At 41.7% G+C, this 26907-nt stretch overlaps 2 protein-coding genes across 3 annotated transcripts in view; both read right to left on the bottom strand.

Moving 5' to 3' along the window:
- LOC308073693 (uncharacterized protein) overlaps positions 1-26907 on the bottom strand; it is a 285484-nt gene that overhangs the window by 175409 nt on the left and 83168 nt on the right. The window lies entirely within an intron of this gene.
- The window catches only part of LOC308073690 (uncharacterized protein), a 94739-nt gene that overhangs the window by 17145 nt on the left and 50687 nt on the right, over positions 1-26907 (bottom strand). The window contains exon 1 of one of the 2 annotated variants that reach the window (XM_080412759.1): positions 1778-1833. The exons of the other annotated variant lie outside the window; for it this stretch is intronic. Within the exon in view, the coding sequence (XP_080268885.1) occupies positions 1778-1823 (46 nt within the window). The 5' untranslated portion in view covers positions 1824-1833. Of the gene's footprint in view, positions 1-1777; positions 1834-26907 lie in introns of those variants that run through there. 2 annotated transcript variants of the gene reach the window in all.

The following is a 26907-nucleotide window of genomic DNA, read 5'->3' as shown; positions in this document are numbered from 1 at the left end:
TTTGTTTGAATTATTTTGATGAAATGTTTTGAAGAAGTGTCGGGGTGACATGCTCCGTACATGATTGCATCAGGTGAAGATGCAAGACAAGACAGACAGCAACTAGAAGTAATTTTCATTGTTCCACTGGCATACCTAACACAACATACACATGGTCCAAGACTTTCTCATCAACATCAAATACTTGCTCACCTTAACGGAAACTACAACCCTTGAAACTAACAAATGAGTGGGGCAGTGTGAATTAACACAGGATTGATAGCTACTACTATCTTTCTCTTTCAACCACAAATAACGAGACGACATCAGTAGAATGAGTAGGGGACAGACGTCATGAGACAAAAGACATACAGTATGTAAGTATACAACGGATTCTTTTTATATGGGAAAATGAATTGCAACAACTAAGTGATAGTGAAGAAAAGGAACTTGGAAAGACACTTTCTGACAAACCACAATTCATTTGACTAGACAATTCCAGCAGACAAATAAAAATACATAAACTAAGGAACTGAAATCTCAGCCATATAAGTATTTGTCTGATCAGCAAGAACTGCACAGTGGTGAAGGAAGAGAACTTAAGACACTTGCGGACAAACCACACGTCATTTGACTAGACAATGGCAGCAGACAGAGAAAAAAGGAACTGAAATTGCAACCATTTTGCCACATAAAAATATCAAGTCAAGTGCAATCATCAGGACGTTAATCATAAATAATGTTTTTTAATATTGTTTGATGTGCATGACACTTTTTTCCACAATTACACATGTTAAACTATTGACTTATTCTCTTTGCATTATTTGAATAAGGGGTCTAAAATAAGATGAAAAGGCAGTGGCTAAATAGATCTCATGCCCACAATGATACTGTTGGGGCCCAGAGAGGGCCCTTTTGTTCTAACCATCTTGCAGCTTGTAGATCGTTTAGATTTTTTTCCGATATATATATATAGTAACACGTGGCTTGACTAATGCAAGAGACCAAGCGAAAGTGAAATATAAGGCTCTACAAAAGGTCCTCTTAACCCATTAAGACCTGAGGCCGATTCTACAAAATGTCTTCTAAACAATTTTCTATATCAGTGGTTCTCAAACATTTTCTTGTCAAGGACCCCCAAAATTATATGTATTTGGCCACAGACCCCCATCTCAAAATATTTTGTTCCAGGGACCCCCAGAGGCAAAGATTTGAGTTAAAAAAAAATTGCTTTAAAATATATATACTATATTCAAAGATTTGCACACATTTTCACGATTTTTCAAAAATAGCAGATCTACAAGCTTGAGCTTGTATATCTGCTATTTTTGAATAGCTAGAGTATAAAATAATGGTTAAAGTGGTTAAATCTAAAATGACACTTTCCCGGTTTTAATCGGTTAAACAATACACGTTTGCTAGGTTGTATTTCTTCACACTAAATCCATGTACTGAACTAACATGATGTGTACCTGGGAATCTCAGTCAGCAGAGCACTCTCTTTCCGATGATGAATTGAATACACAGGACCACAATGGAAACAAGCCCTTAGCGCTATTTTTTGTTATCCTTTTAGCATCATTGTATAATCGTACCACTGTACCATTTGCAAATTGTTAATAAAGTATTCAATCCATCAACTTACCAAACACAAATGGCATTAGCCAAATGAAATGGGAAAAAAAGCCAATCAAGATATATTTTCTGTGATTCTGGAATATTTAGCAATCACTATACTCATTTTGCTTTCCAAAATGTAGTCTAATGTTTAGTGAGAATAAGTAGCTTTTTTTTTTACCTGTCATTGTGTACAGCAGAGTCAGAGAGAACAGCAAGAGTCTCATGTTAGCTAAAAAAAAAAGCATGGGTTTCCGAGGCTACATGTTAGCAGACTGATGTTAGACTGTCCTCTTGAATTAAATGCTGCTGTTTACATTAAACATTTAAACCCAACCCTTTCCTTCCCACCCTCCCAACCTGCCTCCCTTCAGAGGACACACACACACACACACACACACACACACACACACACACACACACACACACACACACACACACACACACACACATGCTTTTGAGTCATGTCTTTTTCCACAGATTTGTTTTGTCAATCATAAGATCTATTCAGTTAAGTGTGTAGTAGCCCTATAAGTACATGTACTCAAGTATACTGTACTTAAGTCCTGTGGTGAAAAAGTACTTAAATTATTTACTTAAGTAAAAGTATCAATACTGCAATATAGAAATACTCTGTGTTATGACCCTGGCCTAGGGGAACCAGGTAACATAGCAAAAACAAGAGAGATGCAGTGTAAAAAGTATACTTAATATTTATTAAAGATCAAAACCCAAATCAAACAAACTAGAAATAAACATATGAGGTGTGGAGATCAGTAGTCAGTAATGTAATGCATGTATGGATGAGTGGATGGTGTAGTGTGGGTGCGAGTGTTGTATGTATTAACAAATGTTGGAAGGCGTGCAGGTAGGGAAGTGCAGAAGACAGAGATCTGCCAAAAGACTGGGGAGCAGGCTCTTTATAGGGGCGTGAGCACCCGGCCCATGGGTGCCCGCCACTTAGCCTGATGACCTGCATCACACACACTTCATAGCCTAGTCCTGTCCCTATTGATTAACATTATATTGATTGACTTTTATATTATCTTTCTGTTAGACAGCCCAACATGCAACATTAATGCAATTCCTATAATAAACAACAAAAACAATGAGAACATAGGCAGTGGTTGAAAAAGTACTCACATTTTTTGCTTAAGTAAAAGTATCAATGCAATGTAGAAAATACTCTGTTAGTAAAAGTCGGAATTCAAAGTACAAAAGTATTGGTAGCAAAATGTACTTAAAAGTAGAAAGTAGCAACTCATTATGCAGAATGTCCCATTTCACATGTTCTAATGAATGAAATGTATACACATCTTTTGAAAATAGCTGAACTACAAACTTAGATCTAGAGGCGAGCTTGTATATATATATATATATATATATATATATATATATATATATATATATATACATATACATATATATATATATATATATATATATATATATATATATATATATATACATATATATACACATATATATACATATATATATATATATATATATATATATATATATATATATATATATATATATATATATATATATATATATATATATATATATATATATATATATATATATATATAGCCTATAGATGTTGTTGTCATGGTTACATAAGAGATGTTTGTGTTTATGTCCGCAATGAACATAATCTCTGCAAGAGTTTAAGCAACTGTGACACCTTGTGGTAGAAATAGGCAAGCGCAGATGGTTCATTGATTTTGAAAAAATGTTGAAATGTTTTTTTCTCTACTGGGGGTCCCTGGCACAAAACATGTTCAGATGGGGGGTCCGCGGCCAAGTATATATTGGGGGTCCTTGTTTGCATGAAAAGGTTTGAGAATCTGCAGTGGTTCTCAACCAATTTCATTTCAAGGATCCCCAGTTTTGTATTACCACAGTCCCCCAATTGATACATTTATTATTATTATTATTATTTTTATTATTATTACCATCATCATCTCTGGGAGTGGGCTCCCAACCTACACTGTGAAATCCTCGGTGTTAATTTAACTCTGATAGTGTACAATGGACCTGTAAGGGTACAGTATATTGTATACTGTACAGTATCTAGTCATTTGTGCTTATTTGGGATAAATAGTTATCAATAATTGAAATGCTTCACTGTTGCTAAGATTCCACAGTCATTTCACGGTAACTAATTCTGTGAGTATACACTTTAAGTCCCCATTTATCAGTAACACAATGAAAACACATTTTTCAAGATTAAAACAAATATATAAATATATATATACCCATATGAAGGCCCGCAGGTTGCATCGCTGGCCTACAAGCATGTTGAGCAGCATGAGAGCCAATCGCCTGAAAATGGCACTTTAACATCACCTTGTGGGCAAACACTGAAAACAGTATGCTATGGCTTTTATATACCGGTAGGCTAGATTGCATTTAGTTCTAATAACTGCTATTTCCCCCATAGTAGCCTATTAAAAAACTGCAAAGTCTAATCCTTGTGGTTCTATTCTCTATTCTATAAAATGTTCAATTCCATATACCGGTACCCCAGACAGACTGCAGGCTTTAATGCCCTTTGAAAACACAGATTACAACTACTTTGGCACAGATATGCTATGTTCATAGTGTATCACAAAAAAAAAACCACAACAATTCATCTTAATCCCATGATAAAAAAAAAAAAATAAAAAATAAAAAATAAAAAATAAAAAATAAAATAAAAAAAAAATAAAAATAAAAAATAAAAATAAAAATAAAAATAAAAATAAAAATAAAAATAAAAATAAAAATAAAAATACAAATACAAATACAAATAAAAAGGGTAATAATAATTAAAAAAATATAGCTGCAAGCAGCGATAAGCGGGGCCAGGGAATGAGGAGAGAAAAAAGAAAGAAGCAATGATAATTAATATGCACAATAAGCCATTGAAACATAGAAGACTGAACTTGAAAGAAAGAATACCATGCAATTAACATGAGCATTTTAAACCTTCACTAACCCTAACCTCAGTAAAACAACGCCTAAGCCTATCCTCAAGAAACACTATGTGTTATCGGAATAATGCCAAATCATGATCACCTCAATACATTGTCGTGGCCAGGGATCGATCCAGCGATCTACGGACTCTAAGACTGCCTTTCTTCTCATTGAGCTAGATATATGGCCTCCCTGATAGTGTCTGTTGATATTTAAGTATTTCCGTCCATTTTGAACCAGGCCTCTGTGTCTCGAACTACTCTAGATCACTGGTTCACAAACCATTTACCAATAAAGGCATTTTTGTGTCTCCTCGGAACGAAAAATAGTGAAAGTAGCCGATCTACAAGCTCAGAAACACGTTGCTATCTGAAAAGTTTTGAGATTGTAGATCGGCTATTTTCAGAATGAAGTATGTCATACATTGCAAAAAACATACCTTCTCAGATAAGCATTTCATGTTATCTTTATCAATTGCATATGTATTCATTAATACAGTCTTGTTGTTTGCAATGCACTTTAAATGAAAACTCCACCAAGTGAGGTTGAACCGGCAACCTTGACGTTGTGAAACATTCACTTAAGCGGGAAGCCATTGCACCAACAGACCTGATCCAGTGAAAACGGAGGTCAGACAGATGATACCATTTCACGCAAATAACTGAAAAATCCTGGGTTTAAGTGGTTTTCAAAATGCTGCTCAAAATTGCGGACAATCTAAGGGCGGAGAGAGAGACATGGAAACGGAATAGATTGTCGATAGACGTCTCAACCTATTGCCATTAACAGGAATCGAACTCTCAACCTTTGGATTGACAGGCTGCAACACTGCCTATAGTGCTATAGCTTTGTCTAGGCTGAGGTTGTCTGTTGAAGATAAAAGTGAACCAGTGAAACCAGCCGATCTACAAGCTCAGAAACACGTTGCTATCTGAAAAGTTTTGAGATTGTAGATCGGCTATTTTCAGAATGAAGTATGTCATACATTGCAAAAACGTACCCTCTCAAATAAGCATTTCATGTTATCTTTACCGTTTGCACATTTATTCATTGATAAAGTCATGTTTTTTGCAATTCAATTTAAATGAGTCTGCATCAAGTGAGGCTTGAACCGGCAACCTTGCGGTCGTGAGGCACTCGCTTAAGGGAGAAGCCATTGGACCAACAGACAAGACCTGTGAAAAAAGAGATAAGAGAGATGATACAGTATCACGCAAATAGCTGAAAAATCCTGGGTTTAAGTGTTTTTCAAACTGCTCAAAATTGCAGACAATCTAAGGGCGGAGCTTACTGGTCAACGTGATAGATGTGATCCTCATGAGTCAAGGCTCATGTGTAAGCAGGTTTAATGGCTGTCGGCCAAATGAGGCATGACTTTTGCCTGTTTAAAGTTTGCATTTTCAAAAAATAGCTATAGCGCCCCCCTTTGACCAATTGGAGTAAGATTGGTTTCAGTGATATTTGGAATGACCCTCAACATTACCGCAAAGTTTCAAAGAAATGTGAGTCTGCATGTATGTGATAGGGGCAGATAAATAATTGTCATAAAACTGCAATATTCATTGGCTCATTAAAGCTTCATTTTTTTACTTATGGAAAATCCGCTGCACCGTTGAGTCGGCATAGGTCCCGTTGTGCAGATTGCTCAAAAATCCCAGGAGGAGATAGGTTTCAGGCTTTTCATATAATTCAAAATGGTGGGAGATCTAAAGGTCAGAGGTCAAAAGTCAGAGGGTAAAAGTTGTTCATCATGAGGAGACGCATGTGTGTATTGAAGTTTTATGGCTGTAGGTCAAGCAGGGCATGAGTTGTACCAGTTCAAAGTTGGCATTTTCAATTGAGTGCTATAGCGCCACCTTTTGACGAAAGATTGTGAGAATTATTTCTTGATCGTTTTTCATGACCATCTACCATATGGCCGAGTTTCGTAAAAAGCGACAGCACGGTTCACCCAGAACTGCGAAAAGTGGCAGAAACAGAAGAATACAGGCAACATTAAAACAAGTCCAGAGCTGAGCTCTGGCCCCGTAATAATAATAATAATAAAAATAATACTACATCGAATTTATATAGCACTTTTCTCGGTACCCAAAGTCACTTTACAACAAAACAAAATAAACAAGTTTGGAACAGAACACAAACAGATAATTGAATTAAGTAAGTAATTAAGTAAATAAATGAATAAATATTAATAAAAAATTACACAAATATGATTACTTACTTGTGTTGCAAATGACAAACAAATCTAATGTAATTATGATGTGATGGAATCAACCCCATAACATTCAACTCTGTAGTACTTTTGGTTGTAATAGAGTTGAATGGTTCGGGATTGATTGTTCGCCACTTACCACACGAACCATAAAGCATCCCTATTGTCATAGGAGATCTACAAGCTCACATGTAACGCGTTGCAACTATTTTTAGTGAAGAGAGGGGGAAAAATATTGACCCAAAAGTACTGACCCCTGGCGACCCCGGTCAACAAGCTCGATTTATACTTGGTCATGCGTCGAGAATAGCCGACCTCCAAGCTCACACAGCGCCTCACAGATGCATGGCGTTGTGAGCTTTTTAAATAGAATGTTTGCTTTTTTTTTTTTGTGAGCACAATTGCATTTCAGTCAGACAACTCTGAATTATGCTCAAATATATTTATTGAGCATAATTATAAATATATTGAGCCTAAATATTTGGCGTCACAGCTCTGTCTCTCATTTCATTCATTCCCTGTAAGCATGAAATATTATAATAAAGTATTTGCCAAATAGATTTTTACAGGGAATAAAATAGACCCCCATAGGAAATCATATAGAAACAGAGACCACGGGTGGATGCTGGGGTGGTGCTGGGAGCACAAAAAGCTTCCTAGAGTAGAGCACAAAGCAGCAGCAGAGCAGCAACATAGCAGAGCAACACGATGGCAGAGCAGCAGCAAAAAGAATGAGCCCGCTCCAATCAGATGGAGTGAGCGTGACTGATCAGCTGATCAGGAATTGGCGCTCCTTTGAGTTGACTGGCTGAACTACGTAGCTCTGCAGGATTCACATCATGAAATAAACGCTCCCGGTGGACCATAAGATAGATATATATCTATATATATATATATATATATATATATATATATATATATATATGTGACCAAGGCCGAAATTGTATCACATTTGACTTGCCAATATCTTAGAGATATAGCACACTTTACTTGTACTTCAATAAATAATTGTGTAATAATGCGTAATTATTGTGAATCCAATCTGAATACTTCCTGTTAACGACTACGCCACCTTTGTTAGAGAGGGAGGTCCCCTTTAAACACACTTTAGCTTTTCAGGCTTTCACAGGTTCGGGTTTATACTGGTAAGTTTCAATACTTTTGATTTTGAGAACACAACCTTCAGAAAATTCCCTTGAGAAACTGGACACGGATTCTAATGTATCCAAAAGGTAAGTCACATTTATTAGTCCCTAATACAATGGCGTCTGTGCCTTAAAAAAACAATCAAAAATAAACACTATACTAATAAAATCCTAACTAACACACAAAGCAATTTACACAACAACTATAAAAGCATTTATAAAGTTGTGCAAACTACGCAAGGCTTTTTTGGCACAGTGTTTCACTTAGCAGGGTTCTATGCAACCATTACTTCATCGTAAATTGCGGTGCCAATAAAGTGCTTTAGATACTCAACACAGTTCGTTCAAGGGGAAATGCTGTATGTCCATATATGGGGGTGGATAGGAAGAGGATTTTAGGCCAGTCGTCTTTGTCTTCTTGTCTTCTTGTCTCCGTCTGCAATTATAGAAATCTAGACCAGTTCACTGTGCATTTATAAGGTACATTCGCGTCTTCTCAGGTAGTGGGTATACAAGGATAAACGTTGCATGGACCGGTACTTACTCACAGCCAGGCTTTTACACCATGGCGCTGAGTTGGTTGCGTGCGCAACGTTATCGCCACTTTCCGTCTCAGCGCTCCTTTTATGGTCTGGTCTGGTCTCATATGGTCATCCGTTTATGGTCTGGTCTCGCTCTCTTCCTCCCCTTCGGTTCAATCGCTTTCTCCTTCTGTTTCTCGTGGTAGACACACCTCGGCTCACAACTCCCAGGTGGCTGGTGTGAATACACTCACGTATTCCTTCTTCTGCTCCGTGTCTCTGCACACAACCTCCCCTGCTGCTGTCCTTCTCCCTCTAACACCTTGGTTTCTCTTGGCTCTGCTTCCCTTCAAACTGTCCCGCCTCCTCTTTTGTACCTGTCAAAACCACACCTCTCTCCTCTTTCATTTGTCCGTGGTGACATAATGTCTGGCGACATTGGCCATGACCGTGTCCTTGGGCGTGACCTCGTGACCACCTTCAGCCACTGACTGTCTTGAAGTGAAATAGACTAAGGGACCGGGGGGAAAACAATTGTAGAACGACAGTGCAATAATATGGTGTACAGAAAACAATAAGATGGTGGTGTTAAGTGAATAATAAATATACATTAAGCACCAATAAAACATTCACAAAAGTTTTAAGAAACTCCCGTTTCAACCTTGTCACATATATATATATATATATATATATATATATATATATATATATATATATATATATATATATATATATATATTTATACGTAATCTGTTAAATTAAAATGCATGGAGGTAGGCCTACTTCCTTGGCTTACTGGCAGGGTGCAGGAGAAATTTGACGTTTTTTTTAGATTAGCCCCAGACAAACGCACACTCAAGACACACGACTCCCCTCCTCCTACTAGTGAGGGCTGTTAACAAAAAAATGTGGACACGGCTCACAAAAGCGCCAAATTTTTTCTACATGCTCTCCATCACCATAGGTTTCATTTTGGAAGGGTAGCCACGTCATCAAGATGGCAGAAGGCGGCCATCTTGGATTGCAAAGATGGCCACCATGTAATATCTATAATTGCCAATATCTCGGCTTCCAAGCCACTTAGAAGGTCAATCTTGGTGTCAAAATATACATTTTCTGGGACAAGGAATGCAATAAAACTATAGGGAATATCAATAAGTGACTAATTCTGCCAAGATTAGATAATTTGGTTGATTCTGCCAATGTATGTACATAATTTTCAGACACATTGAAAAATGGAGCATGAAGAGAATTGAAGATTATTAGCTTCACTTTCCAGGATAACAACATTCAAATTATTTGTCACATTGACAACTGCAAAGATCTGTGCAATTCCAGTGTGCCTTCTTGCATGAGCACCTTGCACCACAAGGTCTTTTACAACCGCACTTGACCAGTTCATTGCAGGCTTTTGACGCCATCGGTAGAATGCTCCACACAGGAAGCCAGACCTGGTTGTTGTCATCCAATGTCCATCCCCATCCTTCTGGACTGGGTGTCGGCTGCTGGGCCAGTTCAGATGTGGCCCAGATCCCAGACTGGTAGGCAACTCGCTTCACGTGCTGCAGCAGTGAATCTTGCGTTGGTGGAATGTGTTCCATCGTTTTGTTCTTCTGGCAGAACAACTCTCGTCGTGCTTCATTGACAGATTCCATATCACTTGTCTTATCATACATGATGACTGTGAAACGCTCAAGAAGCTGAAAGTGTTGGGCATCTATGGTCACAGAAGTGTATGGATTTTCTGCCATGTAGTTGAAGGCCTGGGTGACCTCAGGGTAGGACTTCCACGCCACCCATGCTGACTTCTTCCCTTTCCCGCTGAATGCTGATGTTGTGTCACAGCCTGTGTAACAGTGGAAGACGGGAAGTGCTGTGGACTTGTCTTTGCCCAGAGCATGGCAGATCGTGTTTATATGAACATAGGTGTAGTTCTTGCCAGTGCCAAAAGCAACCCAGATGTCTGCAGCTGGATACTTGGCGAGCAGGGCATGGAACTTGCCGATGAGGATAACGACAACATCCGTATCCACAGTGCGTATCAAGCAGGTAGAACAGCCATGTTCCAGGGCATCAAGCAGGTGAATCACTATCCTGGTGTCGGCCTCTTCATGGTTACATGGCAGCATCGAGTGGCTGGTGTCTGTGCCAACCACTGTGATGCCATATGTGATGAAGACCAGCTTGCCCTCTGGCCAGGCAGTGGATGCAATCTTCCCAGAGAGAAAGGCAAAGAGTTCCTGCTTGTTTGTAGGATCACGCAGGAAATCTGACCAATTCCCCGGCAGCTTGTTCTGACCAGCCACCTTCCGTCGTATCCCTTTGCCTCGCTTCTCCCTTGTTGACTCTTTTATGCTGCTGGTGATGTAAGTATCCCAGACCACATCAACTCTTTTGGAGATCTCCAGGTGTTTCATGATGTGGGGAACAAAGACACAACTGGCATATTCGTCAAATGTGGTAATGTTGGTAGTGGACAGGAAGTGCACCACAGCAGCTTCATCGAGTACTTTGACCTCAAACGTAGCTGGAGGTTCTTCTTGTGTCTTCTGTCAGAATATTTAGCAGATCTGACTTCTTTCCCAGCCGTAGTTTCCCTCTGTCAGATAGAGAGGGAGGGTATGGATGGTTTTCATGTTTAAAGAAGGTGCTCATGTTCCCCTCTCTGTGTTGCGTGGCTATATTTAACTGGGTTGAAGAGTGCCACATCATCCTTCAACATTGAGATCTGCCCTGCCTGCTTGGTCTTGATCTTGAGTGTTGGGCATCTGAAGAGAGGCAGTGAGTTCTTTTTGATGGGCTCATGAATGGAGTGTGTGCGGTCCATAATCACTGTCTTATGGTACTTGTCGTACTGTTCTCTGCCCACTGATTCCACAGTGCGGACTGACTCGTCAATCACATTTCGTGTGTCCAACATTAGAAGCTCGTGGCTATCATCTAGGAACGGACTGCCCATCCCACTGATGGTGTGCACAAGTGCTAGTGTTTGCTCTTTGAACGTCCTTTGTGTAGCCATTCCTTCTTCATGGTGGTGTTGTTTATTTCCTTTTTCTAAAAACATACTCCTGCTCAAGAGTCAGATCTGTCAAAGTTTGATAAAAATTCATACCAATATGTTGTGCATAATCTAGCCGACACATACATTTTAATACAATTGTGTACATATATGGCCAGAATCAACCAAATGATCTAATAATGGCAGAATTAGTCACGTATTGATATTCCCTATAGTTTTATTGCATTCCTTGTCCATAAAATGTATATTTAGACACCAAGATTGACATTCTAAGTGGCTTGGAAGCCGAGATATTGGCACTTATAGATATTACATGGTGGCCATCTTTGCAATCCAAGATGGCCGCCTTCTGCCATCTTGATGACGTGGCTACCCTTCCAAAATGAAACCTATGGTGATGGAGAGCATGTAGAAAAAAATTGGCGCTTTTGTGAGCCGTGTCCACATTTTTCAAAAATCGGGTCTTACCCATCCTCACTATACTGAGCCACGGCGTAATAATACGAGGGATAAACATGAATACATTGTCAGTAAATATGATGTCTACCTATCTCCTGTTGCAAATTAAATCGAAATCACTGGAATATTGACTATCAAAATAATGTATTGTTTTTTGGAAATGGACAAGCTTTAGTGTATTAAAGGCAATGGCATCTGGCACGGTGATTGGTTTTATTATTGTAACGCCCAAACCACACCTATGCATAATGTAACAGGTAGTGCAGGTGATTTGCGGATACGGCAGGTGTCCCACATAGCAAGTTTTGCACAGGAACGCCCCTTGCGCCATCCTAAATCCCTAAATAGTGGATTTAGCCAGTCTAGACTAAAATAGAGCTCAACGACTATTTTAACCAGACATCCCTGTTTGTCGGTCGCATCCGTCTGGAACATTTACCAACTATGGAGTCACTCTCCAAACTGGTCATACTTCCTGGCAGATATGTGCGCTCCACTGAGCATGTGAACCTTTCTAGTGTTTTTTAGTCATGGCTGCCAGTTCCCACCTGATGTCATGTGGGAGTTCTGACTCCTCCAGACCGTACTGAATAACTACTAGCTTGCATAATGTCTTCAGTGTTGGACGTAAATCTAAGATGTATAGATCATCAAAGAGTGGTTTGACTACTTTGCATGCTCCAAAGAGGATGATACGATCTCCCACCAGGCAACAGCACATCCCACACATCTGAGAGGTGCCTTTTCCCTTGAGTTCAACCTTCTTCCAGGTGAAGGTCTCTGAATTGAATTTCCAAAGATCATTGAAGTACTGGTCCCAGTTGCAGCCACCATATATGTACAGCTCTCCATTGTAGGCAAAGGCTGAATGACCAAAGCGTTGTTCTGGTAGAGGCTGTGGGTAATAAGTGCTCAGCCAGCAGTTGGTCTCTGTGTCAAACACTGCCGCCCGACATTAGTCTTCTAGGGTTAAACACAATGCCTGCTCTTCCATGTGATACGCAGTGGTGGAAAGTATCTACATTTACTCAAGTAGGCCTACTGTACTTAAAAGCCTTTTTTTAGGATGAGCAAGTCATGACGTTAGATTAATGTTTTTAGATGCAAGAATGTCAGAAACAGCATGCAGCACAAAGGCAGAGAGAGTTCAGAGATGGAAGGGATGCTGATCCACTAAGAAGAGAAAACTACCTCAGAGAGATATGTTTCATTTCTATACAGTGTATGTTGCAACTTCCTCCTTGGTGGTTTGTCTTCACTTTGACATGTTAGTGCAACAGGATATCAAACACACTCACACACACTAGAAGTATCATTCCACGTATGAGCGCTGAGTTCGAAAAACCTTTTATGCTCCAGATAACTGGAACTAACTTCAGGATTCTCTGAAACTGGATCGTTTGATCTGCGTAGTGACATTTTGCTTTGCATAGGGACTGCACCTGCTATATGTAACCCTGTATTCATCTGCATCTATGATTTGGTTTTAATGTGTTTTTTCATGTTTTTTGGTTGTTTTTAATTATATGCATTGCATTTCATTATTGTCTCCGCCAGGCCGAAAGGCATGGAGAGTATGTTTTGCACCCTGTCCGTTCGTTCGTCCGTCCGTCCGTCCGTGTGTGTGTGTGTGTGTGTGTGTGTGTGTGTGTGTGTGTGTGTGTGTGTGTGTGTGTGTGTGTGTGTGTGTGTGTGCAACCCGATCTCCAGAGATTACCGTAACATTGCACGGAACGAGTGCACTTCATTCCGTGGATAGCCGCCTCGGAACTCCCGAATTGCGTGCATATGGTACGGCGCTCCCTTTGTGACAAAACCATTTCGGAGGCGCGCAGTCACAGGCGAACTGTCACCCCGTGAAGGACCACCGAGGGAGCTAAGGCGACCGAGTTGCCGTCCTGAACGGTGGGACGTTCGCCTGTCCCTACTCAGCGCCGTTTGAGTTATGTACCGATAGGCACAGAATCGTAATTTTTTTTTGTGGGGACTGCTCTGCTTCCGGGTTTTTCCGGGTTGCGACTGGTTACGCCCACCGTGGGACTCGCCGTACATATGCACGCAATTCGGGAGTTCCGAGGCGGCTATCCACGGAATGAAGTGCACTCGTTCCGTGCAATGTTACGGTAATCTCTGGAGATCAGGCTGGTGTGTGTGTGTGTGTGTGTGTGTGTGTGTGTGTGTGTGTGTGTGTGTCCGTCTGTGAACAGCTAATCTCCGACACTGTTGCCTTGATTGCAGCTAAACTGTGCACACACACTCCCTGGATGCCAATTCAGAACATTTGGCCCAAATTTTTCACATGGGCATGTTATAGTGCCTCCTCCTACTGAGCCACGGCGTAATAATACGAGGGATAAACATGAATACATTGTCAGTAAATATGATGTCTACCTATCTCCTGTTGCAAATGAAATCGAAATCACTGGAATATTGACTATCAAAATAATGTATTGTTTTTTGGAAATGGACAAGCTTTAGTGTATTAAAGGCAATGGCATCTGGCACGGTGATTGGTTTTATTATTGTAACGCCCAAACCACACCTATGCATAATGTAACAGGTAGTGCAGGTGATTTGCGGATACGGCAGGTGTCCCACATAGCAAGTTTTGCACAGGAACGCCCCTTGCGCCATCCTAAATCCCTAAATAGTGGATTTAGCCAGTCTAGACTAAAATAGAGCTCAACGACTATTTTAACCAGACATCCCTGTTTGTCGGTCGCATCCGTCTGGAACATTTACCAACTATGGAGTCACTCTCCAAACTGGTCATACTTCCTGGCAGATATGTGCGCTCCACTGAGCATGTGAACCTTTCTAGTGTTTTTTAGTCATGGCTGCCAGTTCCCACCTGATGTCATGTGGGAGTTCTGACTCCTCCAGACCGTACTGAATAACTACTAGCTTGCATAATGTCTTCAGTGTTGGACGTAAATCTAAGATGTATAGATCATCAAAGAGTGTTTTGACTACTTTGCATGCTCCAAAGAGGATGATACGATCTCCCACCAGGCAACAGCACATCCCACACATCTGAGAGGTGCCTTTTCCCTTGAGTTCAACCTTCTTCCAGGTGAAGGTCTCTGAATTGAATTTCCAAAGATCATTGAAGTACTGGTCCCAGTTGCAGCCACCATATATGTACAGCTCTCCATTGTAGGCAAAGGCTGAATGACCAAAGCGTTGTTCTGGTAGAGGCTGTGGGTAATAAGTGCTCAGCCAGCAGTTGGTCTCTGTGTCAAACACTGCCGCCCGACGTTAGTCTTCTAGGGTTAAACACAATGCCTGCTCTTCCATGTGATACGCAGTGGTGGAAAGTATCTACATTTACTCAAGTAGGCCTACTGTACTTAAAAGCCTTTTTTTAGGATGAGCAAGTCATGACGTTAGATTAATGTTTTTAGATGCAAGAATGTCAGAAACAGCATGCAGCACAAAGGCAGAGAGAGTTCAGAGATGGAAGGGATGCTGATCCACTAAGAAGAGAAAACTACCTCAGAGAGATATGTTTCATTTCTATACAGTGTACGTTGCAACTTCCTCCTTGGTGGTTTGTCTTCACTTTGACATGTTAGTGCAACAGGATATCAAACACACTCACACACACTAGAAGTATCATTCCACGTATGAGCGCTGAGTTCGAAAAACCTTTTATGCTCCAGATAACTGGAACTGACTTCAGGATTCTCTGAAACTGGATCGTTTGATCTGCGTAGTGACATTTTGCTTTGCATAGGGACTGCACCTGCTATATGTAACCCTGTATTCATCTGCATCTATGATTTGGTTTTAATGTGTTTTTTCATGTTTTTTGGTTGTTTTTAATTATATGCATTGCATTTCATTATTGTCTCCGCCAGGCCGAAAGGCATGGAGAGTATGTTTTGCACCCTGTCCGTTCGTTCGTCCGTCCGTCCGTCCGTCCGTCCGTGTGTGTGTGTGTGTGTGTGTGTGTGTGTGTGTGTGTGTGTGTGTGTGTGTGTGTGTGTGCAACCCGATCTCCAGAGATTACCGTAACATTGCACGGAACGAGTGCACTTCATTCCGTGGATAGCCGCCTCGGAACTCCCGAATTGCGTGCATATGGTACGGCGCTCCCTTTGTGACAAAACCATTTCGGAGGCGCGCAGTCACAGGCGAACTGTCACCCCGTGAAGGACCACCGAGGGAGCTAAGGCGACCGAGTTGCCGTCCTGAACGGTGGGACGTTCGCCTGTGCCTACTCAGCGCCGTTTGAGTTATGTACCGATAGGCACAGAATCGTAATTTTTTTTGTGGGGACTGCTCTGCTTCCGGGTTTTTCCGGGTTGCGACTGGTTACGCCCACCATGGGACTCGCCGTACATATGCACGCAATTCGGGAGTTCCGAGGCGGCTATCCACGGAATGAAGTGCACTCGTTCCGTGCAATGTTACGGTAATCTCTGGAGATCAGGCTGGTGTGTGTGTGTGCGTGTGTGTGTGTGTGTGTGTGTGTGTGTGTGTGTGTCCGTCTGTGAACAGCTAATCTCCGACACTGTTGCCTTGATTGCAGCTAAACTGTGCACACACACTCCCTGGATGCCAATTCAGAACATTTGGCCCAAATTTTTCACATGGGCCTGTTATAGTGCCTCCTCCTACTGAGCCACGGCGTAATAATACGAGGGATAAACATGAATACATTGTCAGTAAATATGATGTCTACCTATCTCCTGTTGCAAATGAAATCGAAATCACTGGAATATTGACTATCAAAATAATGTATTGTTTTTTGGAAATGGACAAGCTTTAGTGTATTAAAGGCAATGGCATCTGGCACGGTGATTGGTTTTATTATTGTAACGCCCAAACCACACCTATGCATAATGTAACAGGTAGTGCAGGTGATTTGCGGATACGGCAGGTGTCCCACATAGCAAGTTTTGCACAGGAACGCCCCTTGCGCCATCCTAAATCCCTAAATAGTGGATTTAGCCAGTCTAGACTAAAATAGAGCTCAACGACTATTTTAACCAGACATCCCTGTTTGTCGGTCGCATCCGTCTGGAACATTTACCAACTATGGAGTCACTCTCCAAACTGGTCATACTTCCTGGCAGATATGTGCGCTCCACTGAGCATGTGAACCTTTCTAGTGTTTTTTAGTCATGGCTGCCAGTTCCCACCTGATGTCATGTGGGAGTTCTGACTCCTCCAGACCGTACTGAATAACTACTAGCTTGCATAATGTCTTCAGTGTTGGACGTAAATCTAAGATGTATAGATCATCAAAGAGTGTTTTGACTACTTTGCATGCTCCAAAGAGGATGATACGATCTCCCACCAGGCAACAGCACATCCCACACATCTGAGAGGTGCCTTTTCCCTTGAGTTCAACCTTCTTCCAGGTGAAGGTCTCTGAATTGAATTTCCAAAGATCATTGAAGTACTGGTCCCAGTTGCAGCCACCATATATGTACAGCTCTCCATTGTAGGCAAAGGCTGAATGACCAAAGCGTTGTTCTGGTAGAGGCTGTGGGTAATAAGTGCTCAGCCAGCAGTTGGTCTCTGTGTCAAACACTGCCGCCCGACGTTAGTCTTCTAGGGTTAAACACAATGCCTGCTCTTCCATGTGATACGCAGTGGTGGAAAGTATCTACATTTACTCAAGTAGGCCTACTGTACTTAAAAGCCTTTTTTTAGGATGAGCAAGTCATGACGTTAGATTAATGTTTTTAGATGCAAGAATGTCAGAAACAGCATGCAGCACAAAGGCAGAGAGAGTTCAGAGATGGAAGGGATGCTGATCCACTAAGAAGAGAAAACTACCTCAGAGAGATATGTTTCATTTCTATACAGTGTACGTTGCAACTTCCTCCTTGGTGGTTTGTCTTCACTTTGACATGTTAGTGCAACAGGATATCAAACACACTCACACACACTAGAAGTATCATTCCACGTATGAGCGCTGAGTTCGAAAAACCTTTTATGCTCCAGATAACTGGAACTGACTTCAGGATTCTCTGAAACTGGATCGTTTGATCTGCGTAGTGACATTTTGCTTTGCATAGGGACTGCACCTGCTATATGTAACCCTGTATTCATCTGCATCTATGATTTGGTTTTAATGTGTTTTTTCATGTTTTTTGGTTGTTTTTAATTATATGCATTGCATTTCATTATTGTCTCCGCCAGGCCGAAAGGCATGGAGAGTATGTTTTGCACCCTGTCCGTTCGTTCGTCCGTCCGTCCGTCCGTGTGTGTGTGTGTGTGTGTGTGTGTGTGTGTGTGTGTGTGTGTGTGTGTGTGTGTGTGTGTGTGTGTGTGCAACCCGATCTCCAGAGATTACCGTAACATTGCACGGAACGAGTGCACTTCATTCCGTGGATAGCCGCCTCGGAACTCCCGAATTGCGTGCATATGGTACGGCGCTCCCTTTGTGACAAAACCATTTCGGAGGCGCGCAGTCACAGGCGAACTGTCACCCCGTGAAGGACCACCGAGGGAGCTAAGGCGACCGAGTTGCCGTCCTGAACGGTGGGACGTTCGCCTGTGCCTACTCAGCGCCGTTTGAGTTATGTACCGATAGGCACAGAATCGTAATTTTTTTTGTGGGGACTGCTCTGCTTCCGGGTTTTTCCGGGTTGCGACTGGTTACGCCCACCGTGGGACTCGCCGTACATATGCACGCAATTCGGGAGTTCCGAGGCGGCTATCCACGGAATGAAGTGCACTCGTTCCGTGCAATGTTACGGTAATCTCTGGAGATCAGGCTGGTGTGTGTGTGTGTGTGTGTGTGTGTGTGTGTGTGTGTCCGTCTGTGAACAGCTAATCTCCGACACTGTTGCCTTGATTGCAGCTAAACTGTGCACACACACTCCCTGGATGCCAATTCAGAACATTTGGCCCAAATTTTTCACATGGGCCTGTTATAGTGCCACCAGGAGGCCGTTTTTTCCAAAACACATTTTTTGACAGTACTCCTACAGATTTTGTCCAAACATCACGCAAATTGGTACACACTGGCCCTGATTTATCAACGGAGCGTATAAACTGGCTTATATTTTTCCATATATTCGGCCGTACACCAAAGTCGAAGTCACATTTATCAACGAATCCTACACAGCCAATCATGGCGTACATCAGGTCGGAGCTTTGATAAATCTCACGTCTGAAAACGAGCGTCATTTAAATAACACGCCCTTAAATATTCTCAAAACGCCCCGATTTTACGACATGAAGATTGAAGAACCAGAATACGACCAAAGACATCATCATGAAAAGCCAATAAGAAAGAGTTTCCCCGCTCGCCACACATGCACACGTACACGCCCCTCTCCCTCTCTCTCTCTCACACACACACACACACACACCCGCCCAACGGTGTTTTTCATGTAATCCGTAGGCCTACAGTAGCGGTACAATCTTTGTCACGTAGGCTTGTAGCCTACATGAATGACATATTATGGTACCAATCACATCGCCATGAATGGAATACGTTTGTATATTAATTTATTTAACCCATACCGAGCAGTGCACAAGCAGTCATGTAGGATATTCCCTGTGAGACTCGGACTGGCGGCAGTGATTCCGTCCCGCGGCCGCCACGTTAATAAGAGATTGGAGGGTCGGGTTTATATCCTTAACCCAGCCAGGTTGTAGTCTTCAAAACTCTCTATGATATAACTCCATAACATAGGACAAGCTACTGTAAGTTTGTACACCTCACTGTCCATGAAAAGATCGTCGGGAGTCCCGAAAATGCGCTCGCAGAAGCGCTGTATATTTTGAAAATAGCAGATCTACAAGCTCACAACGCGTCGCGATGCGACCCATTTTTTGAGCTTGCAGATCTGCTTTTTTAAAATAGCCAATGCAACTGAATGACTGTTAAAGCAGTTAGTTTAAATTACTTTATAAAATGTAATATTTTCACAGGGATTATTTATTAGTGTAGATATACTATGAGTGGATTATGTGTCTAGATGCCTGTCAGACAGTCAGACAATGCTGCTCCGCAGGTCTAGAATGGAATAAACGGGCGCTGCCAACGTCAACAACTGGTCTCGCCGTACGCCCGTTATTTGGGCTGCACCGTGTTGATAAATGAGGGCCAGTATCTCTATAGTCATTAAACAAAACCGGTATTTAAGATTTTTCATATTCCATCCTGATTGGCTAAAAATGGCTTCCAAAGTTTGCAGGAGTGCTCCGTTTTGAACAAAATGCCTCAAATCATGATCACAGCATGCAATTTCCCTGAAACTTTGCACGCACATTCCCACTATGCCGAGGAGGAAATGGCACCCTTTTCACATTGGCCTATTATAGCGCCACCAGGAGGCCAAAATAACCTACCTGACCTGGCGGAGACCTGTGCTCCGAGGAGCACTTTTTCTAGTTGTACATGTTTTACATGCTGTGATCAGGGCGTCCTTGGAAAAGAGATCTTCCTTCCTTGGATAAATAAAGGTAAACAAAAAAAGAAAAATTGTCTGCACGCTCACTCAAACCCCTTCAACTGATCCACGGTCAGAAATTCAACGGGCACGGGCATTATTCTGTCTATAGCAACAGGACATGAGTACTGGGTGTGGCCTAACTCATCACACTGATAGCACCTTACATCTGGCTTATCTGGCTTTTTAGGTGGGTCTAAAGGGGGGTACTGCCTATAGCTGGGGTTTTTACCCTGGGCCTAACCAGTGGTGTAAAGTAACTAAGTACTCAAGATAAATACTGCAAGACAGTGGCTCAGATGTAGTTTCTCACTTTATTGCAATTTATTCTCGCAAATAAAATGAGAAACTACATCTGAGCCACTGTCTTGCAGTATTTATTTTGGAGTACCGCTCTTTCCACTTAGGTGGTTTTTGATTTGAGTTGTATACATTGCTGAGCACACACTGCCTAAACTAAGAAGGTATCCAGAGGAAGCGCACCGTTTTTTCTTTCTTATACATGTACTCAAGTACTGTACTTGTACAAGTTTGAGGTATTTTTACTTTACTGGAGTATTTCCAATTTGCAGTACTTTTATTTCTACTCCACTACACAGAGGCAAATATTATACTTTTACTCCACTACAATTATTTGAAAACTTTAGTTACTAGTTATTTTGCAGATATAAATTATTACATTATAAAACATACACTAACCACTTTAGCCCTATTTTATACCTACTGTAGGCTATTTGAAAATAGCTGATCTACAAACTCACAACGTGTCGCATCGTGACGCATTGTGAGCTTGTAGATCAGCTATTTTCAAACATTTTGTACTTTTACTTTTGGTACTTTAAGTACATTTTGATAACAACACTTTTGTGCTTTTACTCAAGTCAATTTTGAACTGTAGTACTTCTACAATGCAGTATTGATACTTTTACTTAAGTAAAACATTTGAGTACTTTTTCCACCACTTGGCCTAACCATAACCACCCCTCTCATCCCCAAAGGACTCACTTCTCCAGCCGGGGGGACCGCTCTGGTTGGCTGCAAAGCTTTGGCGACACCTCCTGGCTTACAGGAACACTTCGGCAAGGCAGGCAGCCTCCTCTGGAATCACCATTCATAGGAAGGAACTGCTCCAGGATCAAAATTTCAGCAATGTCTTTAATGATGGCAGTTTCGATTCGTACCCACTTGTTAGACATGTCCTTCAGGAAAGGGTACAGCTAACAGGGTGTCTCACCCCAAGGCACGAAACCTCTGTTTCCGATAAGTTTCAGGGGTGATTTCATACTTGGTAACCCTTTTCACCTTCGTACAGTCCAAATGTTTAATTCCAGACTTTTACTTGTAACAGAGTATTTCTACATTGTATTGATACTTTTACTTAAGTAAAACATGTGAGTACTTTTTCCACCACTGACTACAGGCTTGTACCCTTTAAGAGCGGAACCAAATGGACGGCCCACTCATCTGGAGGCGAACGGCAGACATTGGCCATTCTTTCAATAGTGGTTAGAAACTGTTCTGTATCGTGTTCGGGAGACAACTGCTACAATTTCAGATCCTGATGGACAGGTGACCTGTGCCCGGGCCTGGACCTTTCCTCCGGATAATCATCGTCATCATCATCGCTGGCTTCTTGCTCCTCGTCGTCCTCTTGCCCCATACGCTGCCCCTCTCCTCTCATCTATCTATCTTAAAATATGGAGATAGGAGGTTTCTGCCAGACAGCAACGATATTCCTGTGTATATTTTATGGCATTTCACCCACTCTGTCAGTAAACTGGCACCAAAACAAACACAAAGGACAGTCATTCTAAACTCTGGTGTTTAATGTCTTTCACAGATGGCGTTGCCCCTTCTCCCCCTCCCCTGACGTGTGGAACACACCAAACAGACCTTCAATAAACATTATCATAACAACCAGTACTTGTCTAAGGCTTATTAATCATGTGCAATGTGCAATATAAATATGTTTTACTGTGTATCACCTGACACTATAAGATCTGAAAGTCCTGAAACGCAACAGAGATTAAGAGGACATTTGTTAACACAGTGGTTCTCAAAGTGGAGTCTGGGGACCCCGAGGGGTCCTTCAAGGAGGTTCCCAGAAAAAAGACCCTATATACTTCAGCAATTTTAAAATGGCCGACGTACATGGCCGACGTAAATCTGCCATTTCCCCCCCAAAAATCTTGGATATTGTAATACATTTTGATAAATCTTTGAAAGTTTCTGAAACATTTTAACAACGCACATCTTGTATCCCTGGGGTCCCTGGCATAAAATAATTTCAGATGGAGGCCCGTGGCCAAATGCATAAGGGGTCCTTGACATGAAAATGTTTGAGAGCCATTGCCTTACTGTATGACACACTGGCCAATACTCCAAGTGTCCTAGACTCCTCTTCTCCCTCCTGGTTCCCATGCTGCAGAACCCCCCCCCCCCCCCCCCCCCCCCTTCAGTCAGAACTGCAGACTCACTCTCAAGTTTCCACTGCAGTCTGAAAACTCATCTCTTCAGACTCTACCTTATCATATAGCATTCCTCATGCCCAAGCATTCCTCATGCCCTAGCATTCCTCATGCCCTAGCATTCCTCATGCCCTAGCATTCCTCATGCCTTGTATCACTTCTTGCTTGCCTTTGGTAGATGTACACATACTGTGTGTAGTATTATAATACGTACTATTTGACATAACCATATACAGTATGTGTAAAGAGGCCGGTCGGCGGACTGTCACGGTGACTCAGACATAACCCTGTCACGTGCCCATATATGGGCATACTGATGACATCAGGGATCTCCATATATGGGTTTAAAAGGGACAAGGACTCCATAAATGGGCACATCAGTTGGATCGCCGGTGCAATACAGGTGTGAGGGCTGCGTATAGCGGCCCTGAACCTCTAGTAATACCAAAAGGGCTGTCATTGTCAATGATGTTTGTTATTTACTGCCGTACGGCAAGATATTCGGTTATACAAATGGCAAATTAACTTAAAGTTAACAGGCTACACAATCTGACATGTGAGATAATCTGACTGACAGATGTTATGATCAAAGTGAGAGCTTGTGTTAATTTGCTTCTGAGATGTGGAGATCGGAGATCTGGGCTCTTGCATTAAACTGTGATTTCCAGTGGCATGGAGGACTTCTCATCCCCTCTAGCCTCTCTTCTATATGGTTTAATCAGAGGCCAGCAGTCTCCCACATGTCATGGTAATCACAGAGCTGACCTGAGAACTGAGCTCTCACTGCAACTGCTGTCTGCAGGGCATGGAGAGAGCTGCTTCTCCCTCACTTCATCCGTCTCTGGCTGGCTGTCTGTCTCTGCTTTCTGTTTTCAGCCCTCTCCCCTGTTTCTTTATGTTGCTCTCTCTCTCTCTCTCTCTCTCTCTCTCTCTCTCTCTCTCTCTCTCTCTCTCTCTCTCTCTCTTTATCTCTCTCTCTCTCTCTCTCTTTGTGTTATTTCATGAATTAACACCCTACTTGATCATGCAGCGTCACACAATAGCATCAAAAGTAGCAGATCTACAAGCTTGAAATGCGGCGCGAAACGCGGCGCGAAGCAACGTGTTTTGAGCTTGTGGATCTGCTACTTTTGCAATTGTTTTATTTGAATCCAGAAAAGAAACAATTGCACTAAAGTGACATCTGCATTTCAATCTATAAGAAAGGCATCAGTAAATAGGTTTGGAAATTGTGATCAAAAGTGCACATGATGCTCAGTGACTGTCAATGACATCTAAAAGGTGAAGATAAGAAATATTTTGTTTGTAAACAATTAATGTGTATGTTGTTAATATGTGTTGTGCATTATATGCTGATTCATTATATTTATTGTATGTATAGGGTTATTTTGTATTGTCTACAATGAGATTTTTTTTTATAGCCTACGTGAGTATTACATTATGTGCAAAGGTGAAGAAGGGTTGATATATGTTCTGTAGTTTATATGATTCTGTGTAACAATGGGCCTCATTCAGCAACGGTACTTAAGAGGAAATTTCTTCTTAAACCCACTTAAGAAGTTTTTAAGAAGATTTTGGTATTCTCCAATGGGCCTCATGCAGCAATAAGTTCCTAATGTTTCCTCTTACATTTCTTCCTAAGTGAATTCCTAAGAGAAGTTGAGTCAGATTCATGAAACGTTCTTAAAAGGCAGAATTGTTCGTAACTATGTTCTTGATGATGATGAATCCCAATCCTCGTAACTTGAAGGGGTGTGCTAGTTCATCCTAATTACCATAGGGAGCCGCCCACCAATCCCCATATAAGGCATGACTGCATGGCTCTGCCTGCAGTCACACCTGTGTGTGATTGCTGCACACAGAAATCACAGGAAATCACACACACAAATAAAATTGAGAGAATGAAGTAAAGAATACCTAAACTATAAGTCTACAGATGGTGGAACACCAGACTCCAAACATAAAAATAAATATATTAATAGTTCTGTGGAGGTACTTCTGCAGTGAACAGCAAATTATTGTATTTAATTAATGAATGTATTTTATTATTTCTCTCACATTAATCAACATATCACCACTAGACATCAATGTACATTTGCTGAAATTAGCTGTTAAAAATGTTATCCATATTTCATGTTCAGGAGTAGCGTTAGTAGTGGATATAAAACATTTTATTACTGAAAGCTGGTGGGTGGATATGGAGGGTCTTTAAGGTAGCAGCTGCTTGGTATGTAATGGGGTGGAAATAGGGGTGTGGTGGGTGATATGGTGGTGCAAGGAGGGGTGTAGGGGGCTATGTGGGGGGTATGGGGATGGGTATGACGGGTGGGTATAGGGGGGCTTTCAGGTAGGAAGGGGACTGGAAAATGGGGGTGTGGTGAATGTCGGGGATATGGGGGTGGGGGTATGGGGGGTGATGAGGGTGGGTTGGGTGGGGGGTTATGGGGTAGGTATGGGGCTTGGGCTTCAACTCAACCGGGTCCGTTTGGGTTAGATTGTAATTTCCGACCCGTCTCAAACATTTTCATGTCAAGGACCCCCAAATTGACATGCATTTGGCTGCAGACCCCCACCTGAAAATATTTTCTGCCAGGGAAAATGTTTCAAGATTTATCAAAATGTCTCGAAAATAGCCGATCTACAAGCTCAAAATGGCCAGTAATGGGACGTGTTGTGAGCTTGTAGATCGGCTATTTTCAAACAAAGTATAAAATAGGGTTAAAGTGATTAAACTGTTCTTCGTTTGCTGTGGACCCCCTGAAACTCCCTGAAGGACCCCTGGGGGTCCCCAGACCACACTTTGAGAACCACTGCTCTAAAGATATGATAAAAATATTATTGTAATTTAAATCCTATATTATACAACTGTAGAATTGAAGAAACTTTGAGAATTAATTATTTTTGCACAAATATGTCACACTTAAGAACTCAAAGGCCAGCCTAAGAGTGCTCATCAGTGTGTGTAGATTCTGTTCTTACCTGAGAACAGATCATAGCTAAGAAAACATTGGAGTATACCAAAATCTTCTTAAAAACCTCTTAAATGGGTCTAAGAAAAAAAATCCTCTTAAGAAAGTGTGCGTAGATTCTGTTCTTACCTAAGAACAGATCACAGCTAAGAAAACATTGGAGAATACCAAAATCTTCTTAAAAACTTCTTAAGTGGGTTTAAGAAGAAATGTCCTCTTAAGTACCGTTGCTGAATGAGGCCCATTGTTTTCTTAGCTGTGATATGTTCTTAGGTAAGAACAGAATCTACGCACACTTTCTTAAGAGGATTTTTTTTCCCCATTTAAGAGGTTTTTAAGAAGATTTTGGTATACTCCAATGTTTTCTTAGCTGTGATCTGTTCTCAGGTAAGAACAGAATCTACACACACTGATGAGCACTCTTAGGCTGGCCTTTGAGTTCTTAGTGTGACATATTTGTGCAAAAATAATTAATTCTCGAAGTTTCTTCAATTCTACAGTTGTATAATGTAGGATTTAAATTACCATATCTTTAGAGCAGTGGTTCTCAAAGTGTGGTCTGGGGACCCCCAGGGGTCCTTGAGGGAGTTTCAGGGGGTCCACAGCAAACGAGGAACAGTTTAATCACTTTAACCCTATTTTATACTTTGTTTGAAAATAGCCGATCTACAAGCTCACAACGCGTCCCATTACTGGACATTTTGAGCTTGTAGATCGGCTATTTTCGAGACATTTTGATAAATCTTGAAACATTTTCCCTGGCAGAAAATATTTTCAGTTGGGGGTCTGCAGCCAAATGCATGTCAATTTGGGGGTCCTTGACATGAAAATGTTTGAGACGGGTCTGAAATTACAATCTAACCCAAACGGACCCGGTTGAGTTGAAGCCCAAGCCCCATACCTACCCCATAACCCCCCACCCAACCCACCCTCATCAACCCCCTTACCCCCACCACCATATCCCCGACAATCGCCACACCCCCATTTTCCAGTCCCCTTCCTACCTGAAAGCCCCCCTATACCCACCCGTCATACCCATCCCCATACCCCCCACATAGCCCCCTACACCCCTCCTTGCACCACCATATCACCCACCACACCCCTATTTCCACCCCATTACATACCAAGCAAATG

The sequence above is a fragment of the Gymnoscopelus braueri genome (assembly GCF_963280865.1).
Source record: "Gymnoscopelus braueri genome assembly, chromosome: 18".
NCBI classification, from domain to species: Eukaryota; Metazoa; Chordata; class Actinopteri; order Myctophiformes; family Myctophidae; genus Gymnoscopelus; species Gymnoscopelus braueri.
Note: the sequence above shows the minus strand (reverse complement) of the source record. Positions and strands in the feature narration are given on the sequence as shown.